The sequence below is a fragment of the Varanus komodoensis genome, unplaced genomic scaffold (genome assembly GCF_004798865.1).
Source record: "Varanus komodoensis strain SLA01 unplaced genomic scaffold, ASM479886v1 scaffold1, whole genome shotgun sequence".
NCBI classification, from domain to species: domain Eukaryota; kingdom Metazoa; phylum Chordata; class Lepidosauria; order Squamata; family Varanidae; genus Varanus; species Varanus komodoensis.
Genome location: NW_025335268.1, coordinates 38,406,012 through 38,420,991, shown reverse-complemented (window position 1 = coordinate 38,420,991; position 14,980 = coordinate 38,406,012). Strand labels below are relative to the sequence as shown.

Below are 14,980 nucleotides of genomic sequence, written 5' to 3'. Positions count from 1 at the left end.
TATGCTAGAAATTTCTCTTTTAAAAAAAGATTTTATTAAGATTTTAAACTAATACTAAAGACATCAATCATCAAATACGTCGGACGTACTGGGTCAGTCCCCTACTACATATCTTTTAACATTCTATAGTCATATTCAAATCAATTTATAATAACTTAAAAGCATCTTTAAGTCTAAGCCAAGTCCCGTTTCTCCAGCCAATCATAAAAAAGATCCCAAGTTTGATAGAAGTCAGTATCTTCTTTCTCCTTCAGTGATAAAGTCAGTCTATCCATTTCTGCACAGTCCAGAATCTTTTTTAAAATCAGTTCATTGGTGGGTAATTCCTCACTTTTCCAGTGTTGAGCAAATGCAATCCTCGCCGCTGTGATTACATGTAACATCAAATACATTTCTTGTTTGCTAATATCTTCCAGTATAATGCCTAGTAAGAAAACTTCAGGTTTAAAAGCTAAGGGGTTTTGTAGCATTTCTTCAAGCCATTTATGTATTTTAATCCAATACTTTTTCATATTGTCACAGGTCCACCACATATGGTAAAAAGTATCCACTTTATGTTTACATTTCCAATATCCATTTGACATATTTGGAAACATCTTAGCTAATCGACTTGGCAACAGATACCATCTATAAAACATTTTATATAAATTTTCTTTATACGAAGTTGCTAATGTTACCTTAATATTTCTCTCCCATAGCTTTTGCCACTTTTCTAATTCAATATTATATCCAAAATTTTGTGCCCATGTTATCAGTTTCCTTAACCTGTTCCTCTTCCATTTTCCTGTCAAGTAAGAAATCATATAATCTTTTAATCATTTTCTCTATGCTAGAAATTTCTTTGATGTCATGATTTTTAAATTTTGTAATTATATGTTTAGTCCACTCAATAACAGTGTACTCTGAGTTTTCTGTGTGCAATGTCTGTTTTGCTTTTCAGGGTCTTCTGTACATGCTGTTTAAAAAAAGAACAGAAAAAAAGATGCTTGTCCTAGTTACACCTTTAAATGTTACATCTAGTTTGCCCTACAGGAGTGGAAGACAGCTTGGTGGGGTTTGCTGAGGGCCATGGGATGGTCTTACTTTCCCTCCACTTGGATATCTTAATTCTGAGGACAGTACTGGATGTTTCTGTCCACTATGTGATCTTAGGATACTGCTTGCACCTCTATATTGTAGTTACATTAATCCTTTATGATAGGCTCTGAGAGCAGTTTTAGACAGCAACATAGTTTGTTTTATCAAGATGTAACCAAAAAAAGAACTTTGTCACAGAGCTTAACAATGTGAATTTTGATAGCGGTGATACAGCACACCCAAAGGTATTTTTATTTGTGTACTTTGTGTTCCCACCGCACAGGAAAATACACGTGCTAAGTGCTTGGGATCCCATGACAGTTAAATGTTTCAAACATTACCAGTGTAGCATGAGATCCAGCCTTGCAGAAGTGATAATCACACAAAGAGAATGCATACACTCATATATATCAGAAACCATAGTTCCTGTACACTGGGTGCTTAGCAAATGCTTGAATTTGTTCTATTCAAATTCTAGACAGAGAAACAATGAAATATAATTCTGTGGAACATCTTGGTACCTTGCAGATGTGATGGGCTACAGTTCCCATCATCTCAGCAGCATTGGCTGTGCTGCCTGGGGATAATGGGAGTTATAGTTCAGGCTATTTGCAGGCTGGGGAAAGCAGATCCTGTAACTATAATGAGCTATGTCTATTATTCCTACTTTGAGTAAGTTCACTGAAATTAATGGGAAGTTAGACTGACATTGTTAGTTACAAAAGTGTGGTCTTCCAAATGATTAAAAATGCCTTTCAAGCAATGAAGTGATCTACAATTAGTATGCTTTTATTGCATTTGTTTCTTTTAAAAGAATGTTATAAATAGGCTTTTACATATGTTATGGGTATAATACCAATTTGTAATAAATCTAGGGTGCTTGGATGTCTATTAGTCAGAAGAAACATTTCTAATCTGTCCGTAACATCCTGTCCAAGGTTCTGGCAATTATCACAGACAAGGCAAAGTGGTCCATGAGAGAAATAAAGTCTTTGTTCCATCCTTCTCTGTTTTTATTAATAGAAGAGATAATTCTTCTTTTGGAAAGGAAATTGGCACACATGAAAAAGCCAGCTGAAATATATTTAAGAGGGTCATGAAAATCCCACACTCCTACTACCAATAAATAATTAAAAATAAATAGTGAACTTCAGTGGAAACTTGCCCAAACAGAAAACTGAAATTGCTTTCTAATTTCCACAGGAGAATTAATGTCTTATCTGAGATTTTTTATGAAGTGTTCTGGATTTTACAAAACCTTACTTTTATGACCTGAAATATGATATCTGAGGAAAATGACCCAGAATTCAAATGAAATTCATAAATTCATCTTAATTAATTCTAACTTAGTTAATAGCAGTTGAAAATAGAAGATGAATTATTTACCAATTTGCTTTAAAAATCTTTATTTTGTGCATCTATTCTATTAAAAGACATGCTCAGGGAGGATGTGGCAGGATACAAGTCATTAAAATGGAAACTAGGTTATTGGAAACATAGTTTTGTGCCACTGTGGTTTTTTCCTACATAGCTAGCAAAGTCATAAAATACTCTTTTTTCCTGCTTCTACAAATTGTGCCACCAACAGACAAGTATGGAAAGAGATGAATGTTTGAGAAATGAATACACTGAATTGGAACAGTTGTTGTATAATTTATGATTACCATATAACAAAAAGTGAGCAACCCTGGGTGTGGTCACTGTTGAGTTTGAGTGAAAAAAAAATGCATGGACCTTTGTTATTTTTACTTGTTTTTCTATCTAGCATGATTATAGAGGTGGAAGAAACCTCTATGAGTCACTGAATGTTGGAGTTACCAGAGAATGAAAAGCATGATGAACTTACTACAGGGAACAGGTGGTGGCTGCTCTCAGGTAGCAAAGGATTTCAGGAGCAGAGTTTTCTAAAACAATCAGAACTAACTTCCTCAAAAGTGAGCACTGAAATATAGAAATGAATGATTCGTAGGATATTGTTGAAGTATCATGAGTTGATTCTTCTAATATATCGACTATAAAGTAACATCCAATACTGAAAGCATAAGACATTTTCTGAGGCAGTAATTTTAGGATGGTACGTCAGTCTGAAATCTTGGCAAAATTGCATGTTAAATACATTTTAAACTATGCTAGTCAACTGTGCTACTTTGGAATAACTTCCCTGGTGCAGCCTGAGTCTGCCTGGTGCCAAATTTGCTATCTTTTCATAGCCAGGTTAATACAGCCCTCTTTGCAGGTGCCTTTAAAGACCACTCTGGACATTCAGGGGCCTGATACCATTAGCCAGGTGCCTTTTACTCTTGTCTGGGTCTTTTAAATTGTCTTTCAATGTCCTTTTATGTTATTTTAAATTAATTCTTATTGTTATTATCTGTTGTACTGATAATTGTACTGTTTTTATACTTTGTTGTAAACTGCCCAGAGAGCTACATCTAGTTGTAGAATTTCTTGCTCTCCCACTTCCTGATGATTCTTTGTTGCCTCATTTAGTCCTTTTTATTCAGTCAGATATTTAACCTGATGAGCACACAACACACTTTGCTCCCTGGAATTTTAAAATGTATGCTTTTATGGGTTGTTTACATTTATACTGTGAGCCAGCTTGAGTGTTTTAATAGAACATAAAGATCCGTTCTTTATTTATTTTTCGATTTATATCCTGCCTTTTTCCTACAAAGGGCTCAAGGCAGCTTACATTATTCTCCTCCTCCATCTTATCCCCACAACAACCCTGTGGGGTAGGTTGGGCTGAGTGTCTGTGACTGGCCCAAAGTCACCCAGTTGGCTCCATGGCTGAGCGGGGACTAGAACTCAGATCGTCTGAGTCCCAGTCCCATGCTCTTAATCACTACACCACACTGGCTCTCATTTTCATAATTAAGGAAAACAATAAAGAAGATTTGGGATGTAATTTGCAAAGCTGTATATTATTTTCATGAAAGTGGTCAGTTGCTTTAGGCCGCTGGGGTTAGAGCCACTTGACACATTAAGATTGTTTTAAGTCAGGTGGTCTAAACAAACAACCCAACAACCAAGTAGGGCACATTTAGGGGAAATGCCTAGTGCGCTACACAGTGAGACTCCTCTGAGGTTTTTCGTAATGCTAAAAATATTATATAGAAAGCCTTTTCAATTATTTGCCTAGAATGACCCAAACTAGGCAAATTAATGTTGGGTACAATCCAGAGAGCTATGCTGTGGGTTGTAGGGCTTTTCCCCCTGCCTTAACTACGACTGTGCTCTTTTTTAAGTTAATTCTCGTTTTAAATTATCAGAATTAATTACGCCTAATCAACTTTTTGTGTTTCCAGCTTGACCTTAAAGGTCAGTTTTCCCCTTCCCAGTTCTGGAAACATTTTCGGTTTCTCAATAACTGGAAGGGAATCACAAATCCGACCAAAGTGCAACTGCAGCAACACACTTTTTTTGTTTTCAGTAATTCTCGCGAGAATTCCGGAGAACACGTTCCTGTCAACAACCCCCGCGGCGCGTGCCCGTTGCCACGGAGACCGGCGCTGCCTAGCAAAATCTGCGCGTGGGACGCGCGCGGGCGGTTTCCCGGGGAAAGTTCTGAGCCCATGTTGGAAGCCGAGGAGCTTAGGACTGGCGCGCCCGTGTGCAGGAGTGAAGGGAACATGAGAAGCGCTGGCGGCAGCGGCGGCTCCCGCGCAGGTTCTGCCTGCTCCAGGCTCATCGACGTGACTAGCAACGCGCCGCTGCTGCTCCCACCCACCGCCACGGCGGCCTCGCTAGAAGCAGAGGTATGGACGCCAGTCCTGCCCTGCTGGTGCACGGCTCGACTGACAGGGTTTGGACTGGCAGTGTTTTCTAAAGTGCAATATCCGCAGCAGGGATTCTTCTGGGAGCGCCTTCGGGGCGCGTGAGTGTGAGAGACCTTATTAAAGATTCCCGTGGAATGCTACGACTTCTCTGTAGCGTTACCGTCGAACCCATGGAGGTGGTGATGTAGAATTGCCCCACAAATAAATAAGTTAAGGCTCCTCTGCTGCTAACTGCCTCACGGCAGCTCTAACCTCAGCTTTTGTCGTCATGTGCTGTGGTGGAGAAAGGTGCCTCTTGTGCATTTCACATACCACTCAGCCTTTAAGGTGCAGAAGCACCGACACCAAACCTCCCACCAAGCAAAAAGTTCAGCCTAGTTGTAGTGATAAGATGCAGGTAGGGATGCAGTGCCCTCTGGCTAACTGAAGCCGTTCAAAGGTGCCCAGTAGCTTGCTTTTTGTTTTCCAGGTCTTTCTGCAGCACTTCACCGATGCCACTGCTTGAAGTCCTGTTGAGTTCTACTTAGGACTAGCTGGTTAGGACTGCATCATTTGTTAGGTATAAACTGGAAATGAGGTTGGATTCGTATTTAGTAGGTCCAAAATCAGTGGGGCTGAATCTGTGCTAGAGTTAGAATTATTCAGTCTTCAGATCCTGCTGCTATGTTCAAAATATGCAGGGAGGTGAACATTAGCCTTTCTTTACCACGCATGAATTTGAATGCACACTTATGAATAGTAAGGCATAGTCATGCACAGACTGTTATTCACACTGCAGCTGGTGAAGCTGATTTTCCAAGTTACTTGTAATTTATGATAGGACAATTGCTTTTCTTATTTTATGTTAATCCCAAAACACAAACCCAAAACTCTGTTTTGAATCATGGGATTAGATCCAGACTCTGGTTGATCATTTACTAGTGTTTCAACTGATTCAAGGGCACACAATCACTCCCCATATTACTAAAGTTTTGTGTTTGTTTGGCAACATACACTGTACCTAACATGGGGGTGACAGGACAAGAGAGGGCTTCTACTTAAGTTACATACCCAATTCTTGCCCCCCCCCCCCCCCAAATTGGTTGGAGGTGTTAGAATGTTTGCCTTGCCTCCCTGACTTTCTTTAAAAGGTCTAGGGAGCATCCAGTACAATAAGAAAAAGTAAATATCTAGAACAACTACAGGAATAAAAAGCAGCCATTGTAAAAGCTGTAAATTTCAGCAGAACAGTTAAACCCATAGTCAAGGCCATCTAAATTACATGATGAACCAACAAGTAAAATGGATGTTATTCGACACCAAGATGATGTTACTACTGGGGCTTTCTTCATGCTGTGCTGAAAGGATCGTGGGGGACAGGAAAATTTGGAATTAATTGTTGTGGATGGGGAAGAAAAGAGCAAATTAATAAAAAAGATTTTCCCATCCCCTGCACATTATGTTCATAGTTTAAATGGCTACAGTTTATGAAACAGCTATTAGCTGCATATTATATAACTGGAGGGGACCACCTTTTTGGATGAATGGGCACTTTTGAATTAGGAAAATGTTGTAGGTGCTCTCACAAAGTGGCTGTGATGGGAAAATTGCACATTGACGAAATGGCTACCATCATAGGCACAGCTGGTCACAAAACATCCACTTTCCAGAAGGTAAACTGATGAGACTAACAGACCTAAGTACAAAGCAGAGATGGGGGCTTACCTTCACAACAGCATGTTATACTTTGACCTGACATATAGTGCTGGGTGACAGAACTTTACTCTGCAGCATGCTAGCCTTTTAATTGTTATTTTAAAAAAAATCTGAAGATGAAAGAAAATACGACAGTTAGGAGAGGCAAGGAGTCTGATGGCCATCAAACAAGGTGTCTGTAGGTAAATCAGAAATTTCAACTGTCTAACTTTGGATCAGAAAGCCATGCTGACCTCTGTGGGTCCTTCTTCTGAGTGGACTTGTATAAAATTGTGCTATTAGTCAGATTGAGGGTACTGTTAGCCCAATATGGTATATACCTGGTATAACAACTCTAGTGCCCTAATTCCTATATGCCTCAGCCAGTATGACAAATTGTCAGGGATTATGGCTGTAGTCCAAAACATCTGAAGGTGCTTGCCTGTGGTGTATATTAGTTCAGCCAGTAGTGACCCTGTAGTTAGGCTGAGATATTTCCTAGTCCCATAGTGTATTCTCTTTAACCAGCCTTTGTCAAACTAGTGCATTTCTGATGTGTTGGAGTGCAACTTCATCTCCCAGCTGGGGATAATGGAGTCAACACATCTGGAGGGCACCATGTTGGACAAGGCCTCCAGAAATAGTATAGACCTATTTGCTCACTGCTATACTTCTGCATTTATATTTTCTACAGATATTTTCAACTTTTAAACCTATAAAAAGTTAAAAAGATGAGAAGTTGGCATTAGGGGGAGTATTTTAGTATATCAGGAAAAGTTATTTAAATTCATTAACAATGGTCACAACAGAGATACAAAGAGGCAATTCCCATGTAATGTTCAACTTAGTCGTATGACTTTCTTGTCCATGGAGGATAGTGTAGTTCAGATCCATATTTTGCAAATGTTCCAGTTCTGTGAATAGGTGACTGAACATTTTCATAGAATCTACCTTCAAGACTCAGTAGGCTCACTGATTTTTGGTCCACTAAATTGTCTAATCTGCTCCATTTGCCCTGCTTTAGGCCTCTCCTTGCCCATGAAACTTTGATTTTGGCTTACTTTGGGGAAAGAATTTTCTTTCAAACTTCAAGATTCTTTTTCATATTTTGAACTGCATTCCCAGAGAGAGTTTCCAGGGGGTCTTGTCCTCTTGTCAAGAAATGAAATTATGTGCTGTATGTAATCAACTTCACTTTTATCCTCAAAACTTAAATGGCAGCCTAGATAATCATTTATTTTTCCTCTTTTGAAATGGAAAGCATTCTATAAAACAGTTAGCTCAGTAGTAAATCTGGCCCTGCTTTCAAAGACCTAAAGTAGGAAGCTGTAGGTTAGTGAAAAGATACTATTGAAGACATTGTACAGCAGCCAAAATAAATGTGGTGTGGGTGGGGAGGCAATTATATTTCAGCTGCATTCTGAAACAGCTTGGTAGGAGCAACATCAGAGTTCACTGCTGGCAAGGGGCCACTTAATATTTGAAATAGCTGCCTCCACCCAAGCATAGCTGTGAAGCAGACTGAGAAAACCTGGTCTTGTAGCTTATCAGCGGTTCTGCAAGGGGAGGGATTCAGGTTCACAGCTGAAGGCAGGTGAAACCTCCTTAACCCTTCAGTAATAAACTTGATAGCGGGAGTTGAGTGGGTGCTGCTACTTAACAGGAACAATGACCATCTGTACTACAGCTTCCTCCCAAATAGGCTGAGAGCCTCAGCCAGCCTTTCTCGACCTGTTGCCCTCCAGATGTGTTGCATTACAGGCCCCCTTATTCTCGAGCAGCCCAGACACTGTCCATGTTGCTTTGGGATGGTAAGAACACAAGAATTATGCTTGATTGGATCATAGGCCTGTCTGGCCAAGCATTCTGTTTACATAACAGCCAATTAGTTGCCTGTGGGAAACCTGGAAGTAGAGCATGAACACAACAGCATCCTCCTGCTTATGTTGCCCAGCAACTGCCATATAGGGGCATCATGACTAATAACTACTGAAACCTGCATTCTCCATGAATTTGTCTAATACCCTTTTAAAGCCCTCCAACTTGCCAGCCATATGCATCTTGTGGAACAGATTCCACCATTTAAGAAGTGCTTCCATTTACCTTGAGTCTCCCAGCCTCCAGCTTTATGGGTGCTAGAACTGTGAAACTTTTCCATCTCAGCAGTATGTATGATTTTCTAGATCTCTCTCATGTTTCCCTTACTCACCTTCTTTCTAAGCTAAACAGTCACAGATATTGTAATCTTTCCTCAGTGGAGAGTGGCTGCATTCCCTTGATAGTTTAGTTGCCTTTTGCTGTACTCTTCCTAGCTCTACAATATCCTTTTGGAAGTGACATGACCAGAACTGGGGTCACGCTTTACATTGTATAAGGGCAGTATAATGGGAGTTACTGGCTGACACACAACAGGCCACTAGGTTGGGAATAGCCGGCCTCAATAATGAATGTTTTTTCCTGTTATTGATTGCTATTGCTATTGTTGCATTGCATTTATTTATCCTCTTATCAGTTCATAGGAAGGAGAAGTGTCAAAGAAAGCTTTTGGCTCAATGTGGCTTGCCTCATTTATATTTTTCTCTCTTGAATAAGTGCAGTAACCACTAGTAAAAGTGTTGGAGGCAATGAAAGAAGAAACACCCTTTATAAGGAATTGTCTATGCTGCTTCTCAAGAACTGGTTGTAGATAAATCCATTAAGTTTACTGTTTCTTTTCATAGAGCAGTTAAACGGCAGTAAAGATGGTTTGAATTATATGTGGTAGTTTATTAAAGTTTATCATTCTGAATTCAAGGACTAAACTGTTTCTTGTTAAAGGCTGCAAGATGGGAGTACATTTATTCAAGATTTTCTTCTTTGCAGTACTTTATCTTTGATCCAACTTACGGCTTTGATCTAAAGTTCAGAGAAACACAAGAAGATTGCCGTGCAGCCTTCTCAGAGGGCCAAATACAGCAAAAAGCTACCACTGTAAATGTAGCATTGTACTTGTACTACACATATATAGCACCTGTAGTTGTGAGTTTAGGTGGACTCCGGGGGATGGTGGAGGACAGGAAGGCCTGGAGGAATGTTGTCCATGGGGTCGCGATGGGTCGGACACGACTTCGTGACTAACAACAACAACAACAAGCACCTGTAGTACACTGTCTAAACCCTGCATAATGTATGAAGAGGAGGACTTTTTGCCTGTTTGTCAAAACACACCTAGAATGCTATTTCCATTGTAACTTATGCAATTTTTCCCATACAAGAAATATGTATTTTAAATAAAAATGAGAATTTCAAATTTTGTACTCCAAAAAGAACCAGTGCATCCAGTAATCAGTTTATTATGGCCTTATTCATCTTATAAGGGATTTGGGGATGCTTTTAAAACTTATTTTTATAAAATTCCAATGAAAGAAAATGCATCTACATCTATTTTAATATATGAATTTCACTCCATGCGTGTGTGTGAAAACACAGGTTTCTAAGAACTACAGATAAACATCAAAAAAGCAGACTGGATGTCCAAATAAATATCAATTCACAGGTGGTGTATATGCCACTCATTCAAATTGTGGAAGTGTTGTACTTTTTTCATTCCATTACAGGAAGTGAGCATTTGTCCTTTCAATGTGGTCATGTCTGTCTTTTAGCAGTCAGAAGGGTGTGAAGAATTTGAGCTGACTGTGCATTAACTTCCAGGAATCAAGTAGATAATTTTTTAAAGTATGTACATCAATAAATATTAAGGAGTATTCAAATAAAAAAAATCCATATAATGATCTTCCCAAAAGGGTCAGTTACTGGGCTTTGACAATTTGCCAACTTAGACAAAGACTTATTAAAGAGACAGTGCGGCATCCAGTAGATATGAAACAAAAGTTTTTGTTGCACAAGGTGCAACCTGAGATCCATGGAAGGATCTGATACAGGCACCAAGATGGCAATCCATTGATTAAATGAAATGGGGAACTCTGGTTCCCTGCTCTAATCCTGTTTAAGACCCTCTATATATTCACCATGTAGTTTTAGACATGGATAGGTTAATTTGTCCAATTGCATCAGGAAGGGCTTCTAAAAGTTATGGAGATGCTGAAGCTTTAGGGATATTAGCAAATTTCATGCAGCTCCTGCTAGTAATAGCATAGGTTTAGTGGAGATTTGATCTCTCCCGGAAATACAAAGGATGAGTAATTCTGAAGCTGGAGCTAGGAGAGTAAAACAATTAAATGGATAAAAGTGGATTATGGAAAGAGTGTACTCTGGGATATTGGGAAATACCAGAAAATTGTGGGGAAGAGGCTAGGCAAATTTGTATGGTGATAAGTTTGCTTCATGACCTCCATTCTGCCCTCTAATTACTGCAAGCCGCATGACTCTTGTTGATATACGGAGTGACTGTACATACTTTATACAGTCAAGTCTATGGGAAGCCACCATATTGATATTGAAAACTATGCTTTTACATCCATTTTGAGAAGGCTGGTTGAATCAGTAGCAGCATCTTATTTGATTTGTACTAAATCATCATTTTCGTGGAGGAACTGTTGCTTGAACATACCTGTATATAAAATGTGTCCACTTTGTGTGGAGCTTGTACAGTTACCCTCTAGTAAAATTTAGGTTTTAAAGTTGCCCAATTCAGGAGTGGGCAACTTTAGGACTTCCAGATGTTTTGGCCTTTGATTAACCCTGCCCAGCATAGCCAGTGGTGAGTCATGTGAGTTGTATGCCAGAACCTTTGGAAGGCAATGTACAGATCATGCAAGTTGCATCTACACAAAAGAAGAGCATCTGTGGATGTTGACTTCTGTGTGAACATTCTGCTATATGTGAAGAAATTGCTGCATGCAATAATTGTACATGCATGGTGGGATATCATAAATGTATCTGTATGGAAAGAATGAATTCTTAGTTGTGGTGTGAGTGAAAGAGACATACACAGAGAGAGAGAAGACTGATGGTAAAGAAATAGTAGTGTGAGGCTTATTACAGTGGACATTCTATTGCTGAGTCTGTTTGTAAAATGTTTGTGATGACTAGCTCATTGTAGAATCAAAAGTCCTTGTTTTTTTTAAAATCTCTGTATGGGTTTTAACGTAATTGGTTGTTCTTTGCTGCTTGACTCCCTGTATGCGCTAAGTGTGGGTAGGACAACTTGTAGCCCTCCATAGTTTGGCCTACAACTCTCAGCAGTCCCAGGCAATAAAGTCAGTGGTAAGGATTCATGGTTATTGTGGCCTTCTAGCTGTTTTGACCTACAGATTGCCACTGAGGACAAAAACTGAGTCTCTGTTATTCTGTCCTCAGTAGTTTTCTTTCTGTTTATCTAATCATTTTTAAAATACTTTCAGAAGATCTTCCTTCTTTGCTGGAGCCCCTTGAGGGTCTGTTCTTGTACCTCTTCTTTTCACTCTACACAATGATTTAACACAATGATTTAACTTATCTGTTGTAAGCAGCAAGTTCATCACATGCATTTCATGTTCATGGTGTATGTATGTATGTATGTATGTATTTATTTGTTAAAACATTTTTATGCCGCCCCATTCGCCGAAGCCTCGGGGCGGCTTACAACAGATAAGTTAAATAACATTTTAAAATATATACATTAAAATAAATTACAAATATACAATATAAAATAAGCCGCCCTGGCCAGAAAAATTCAATAATATTAACATTTAAAATGCTGCTTGAATAAAAAGGTCTTCGCCTGGCGCCGAAAAACAAATAACGGCGCCAGGCAGACCTCTCTGGGGAGTGCATTCCATAACTTAGGCGCCACCGCTGAGAAAGCCCTCCTCCGAGTAGCCATCCTCCTAATTTCTTTCACGGAGGGCTCCCGGAGAAGGGCCTCTCCCGCCGATCTCAGGGGGCGACTGGGCATATATGGATGTAAGTGCTCCTTCAGGTAACCAGGACCCAAGCCGTTTAGGGCTTTATAGGTCATCACCAACACCTTGAATTGGGCCCGGACTTCAATGGGAAGCCAGTGAAGCTGACGGAGAACTGGAGTCATGTGAGCATAACGTCCAGTCCCCGTCAGCAACCTGGCAGCTCTATTTTGAACCAATTGAAGTATCCGGACCGTCTTCAAGGGTAGCCCCACGTAGAGCACGTTACAGAAGTCAAGACGGGAAGTCACCAGCGCATGTGTCACTGTCGCAAGGCAGTCGTACTCCAGGTAGGGGCGCAGCTGATAAATCAGCCGAAGCTGGAGGAAAGCGCTCCTCGCCGCTGCTGCTACTTGAGCTTCCAGTGAAAGCTCAGGGTCGAGGAGCACTCCCAAGCTGCGGACCTTGTCCCTAAGAGGGAGTGCAACCCCATTCAGGACAAGGTTCAATTCACCCTCTCCGAAGCCCGATCCGCCAACCAACAGGACCTCCGCCTTGTCTGGATTGAGCTTCAGTTTATTGGCCCTCATCCAGCCCATTACCTCGACCAGGCACCAGTACAGCCACTGCCTCACCTGGATTGGTGGAAAACGAGAGGTAGAGCTGGGTATCATCAGCGTACTGATGGTTCCGCAGCCCACACCTCCTGATGACCTCTCCCAGCGGTTTCATGTAGATGTTGAACAGCAAAGGGGACAAAATGGACCCCTGCGGTACTCCATGGCATAGCTGCCAGGGCGCAGAGCCATAGTCCCCCAGCACCACCTTCTGGAGTCGGCCCTTGAGATAGGAGCGGAACCACTGCAAAGCAGTGCCTCCGACCCCCAATCCCGCAAGCCTATCCAGAAGGATACCATGGTTGATGGTATCGAAAGCTGCCGAGAGGTCCAGGAGAACCAACAGGGACGCACTCCCCCTGTCCTTCTCCCTGCACAGGTCATCGTACAGGGCGACCAAGGCAGATTCAGTACCGTACCCGGGTCTGAAGCCGGACTGCAATGGGTCCAGATAATCAGTTTCGTCCAAGAGTGCTTGGAGTTGTCCCGCCACCACCCGCTCTAACACCTTGCCCAGAAACGGGATGTTGGCCACTGGTCTATAATTAGTGGCCATCTCTGGATCCAGTGATGCCTTCTTCAGGACCAGTCGGACTACCGCCTCCTTTAAAGGGGCAGGCACCCGACCCTCCCTCAGAGAAGCGTTAACCACTTCCAAAATCCAGGTTCCAATCCCGTGCTTGGAATCATTTATTAAGCAAGACGGGCAAGGATCCAAAAGGCAAGTGGTTGGATGTACTCGCCCAAGCACCTTGTCCACATCATCGGGCCGCAGTAACTGAAATTCATCCAATAAATCTGGACCAGACGGCAGCGTTGGTGTCTCCTTTGAAACCTCTGAATCAATAGTGGTATCCAGCTTGTGACGAATCTGAGCGATTTTCTCCCTAAAATGCCTGGCAAAGTCGTCACAGCGGGCCTTTAAGGGTGGGATCACATCTTCTTTCAGACCTGGGCGAACCAGGCCTTGCACCACTCAAAAGAGCTCCGCCAGACGGCATTGTGAGGAGGCAATGGAAGCGGAAAAAAAATCTCTTTTTTGCCGCCCCAGTCTCGGTATTGGAGCCTGGGGATTTCAGTTAGTTGGTGCATTTGTGGTATCTTTGGCCCAAATCCCCCATGCCTTCAAATCACATTCTCTAGAGAAAATATTTGGGGACATGAACAGCCTCCAAAATCTGGTTGGTGGTTTTCATAAGGAAGAGGCCACCAGAGGTGCAAATACATTGGAGTGCGGGAATGTTACAAGCTCTGGATAAATTGGGGGTTGGCAGAAGACAAAAGCCCCTCTCTGTTAGCTTAACTTGCCAACCAGCTCCTTCCTTTCCCTTCCTAACACTTTTGTTGTGCTCAAAATCCTCTTTCTCCTCCTACTCTTGTGAGCACTTTACTTAATCCACTCCTGCTTGCATTTTCATCCAAAGCATTCTTCTAAAACAGACTACTCATTCAAGTCTGCCGTCTACTGGAACAGTCCTTGCTGAAAATGTAGGTAGTTTGTCCATGCAAAATGCAGTTCTCAAGGAAGGTTTACAGCAGGAGTCCTCAAACTCTTTGAACGGGGGGCCAGTTGAAAAGTGCCGGCGATAGGCGCGGGCCGCCAAGGCGGTGCGGGCGGGGGGTGCAGGATGGGGGTGCATGTGCGCAGAGATCGTTTTCTCCAAGTGAGTCCAAAACGATCTCCTTGTGAGCAAGCCGGTGCCTCACGATGCGCATGCCCAGTGGTGGCTTGTGAGCAAAGAGATCGGTTTGGACTCACGATCTCTGCTTGTGCCCACTCCTTCCCCTGCCCGCCTTGCCGCGCACGTGCACATGGTGAGCTATGGCGGGCCGGATCCAGCCTGCGGGCCATAGTTCGAGGACTTTGTCACACTCACACAAGGTTTGTCAGTCTTGTGCTTATCCGTAGATTGGTAAAATAATGCAATTTTTTCAAAACTAACTTGTGCATTTGAAATCCATGTTTATAATTAATACATGTGCTAAGTATGTGTACTGAAACCCTTGT

General features: G+C 41.6%; 1 protein-coding gene across 1 annotated transcript in view; it reads left to right on the top strand.

The window, feature by feature from the left end:
* The first annotated feature begins 4,521 nt into the window (after positions 1-4,521).
* Positions 4,522-14,980, top strand: part of CCDC170 (coiled-coil domain containing 170) — a 54,688-nt gene continuing 44,229 nt past the window's right edge. The window contains exon 1 of the mRNA XM_044422697.1: positions 4,522-4,838. Within this exon, the coding sequence (XP_044278632.1) occupies positions 4,656-4,838 (183 nt within the window). The 5' untranslated portion in view covers positions 4,522-4,655. The remainder of the gene's footprint in view (positions 4,839-14,980) is intronic.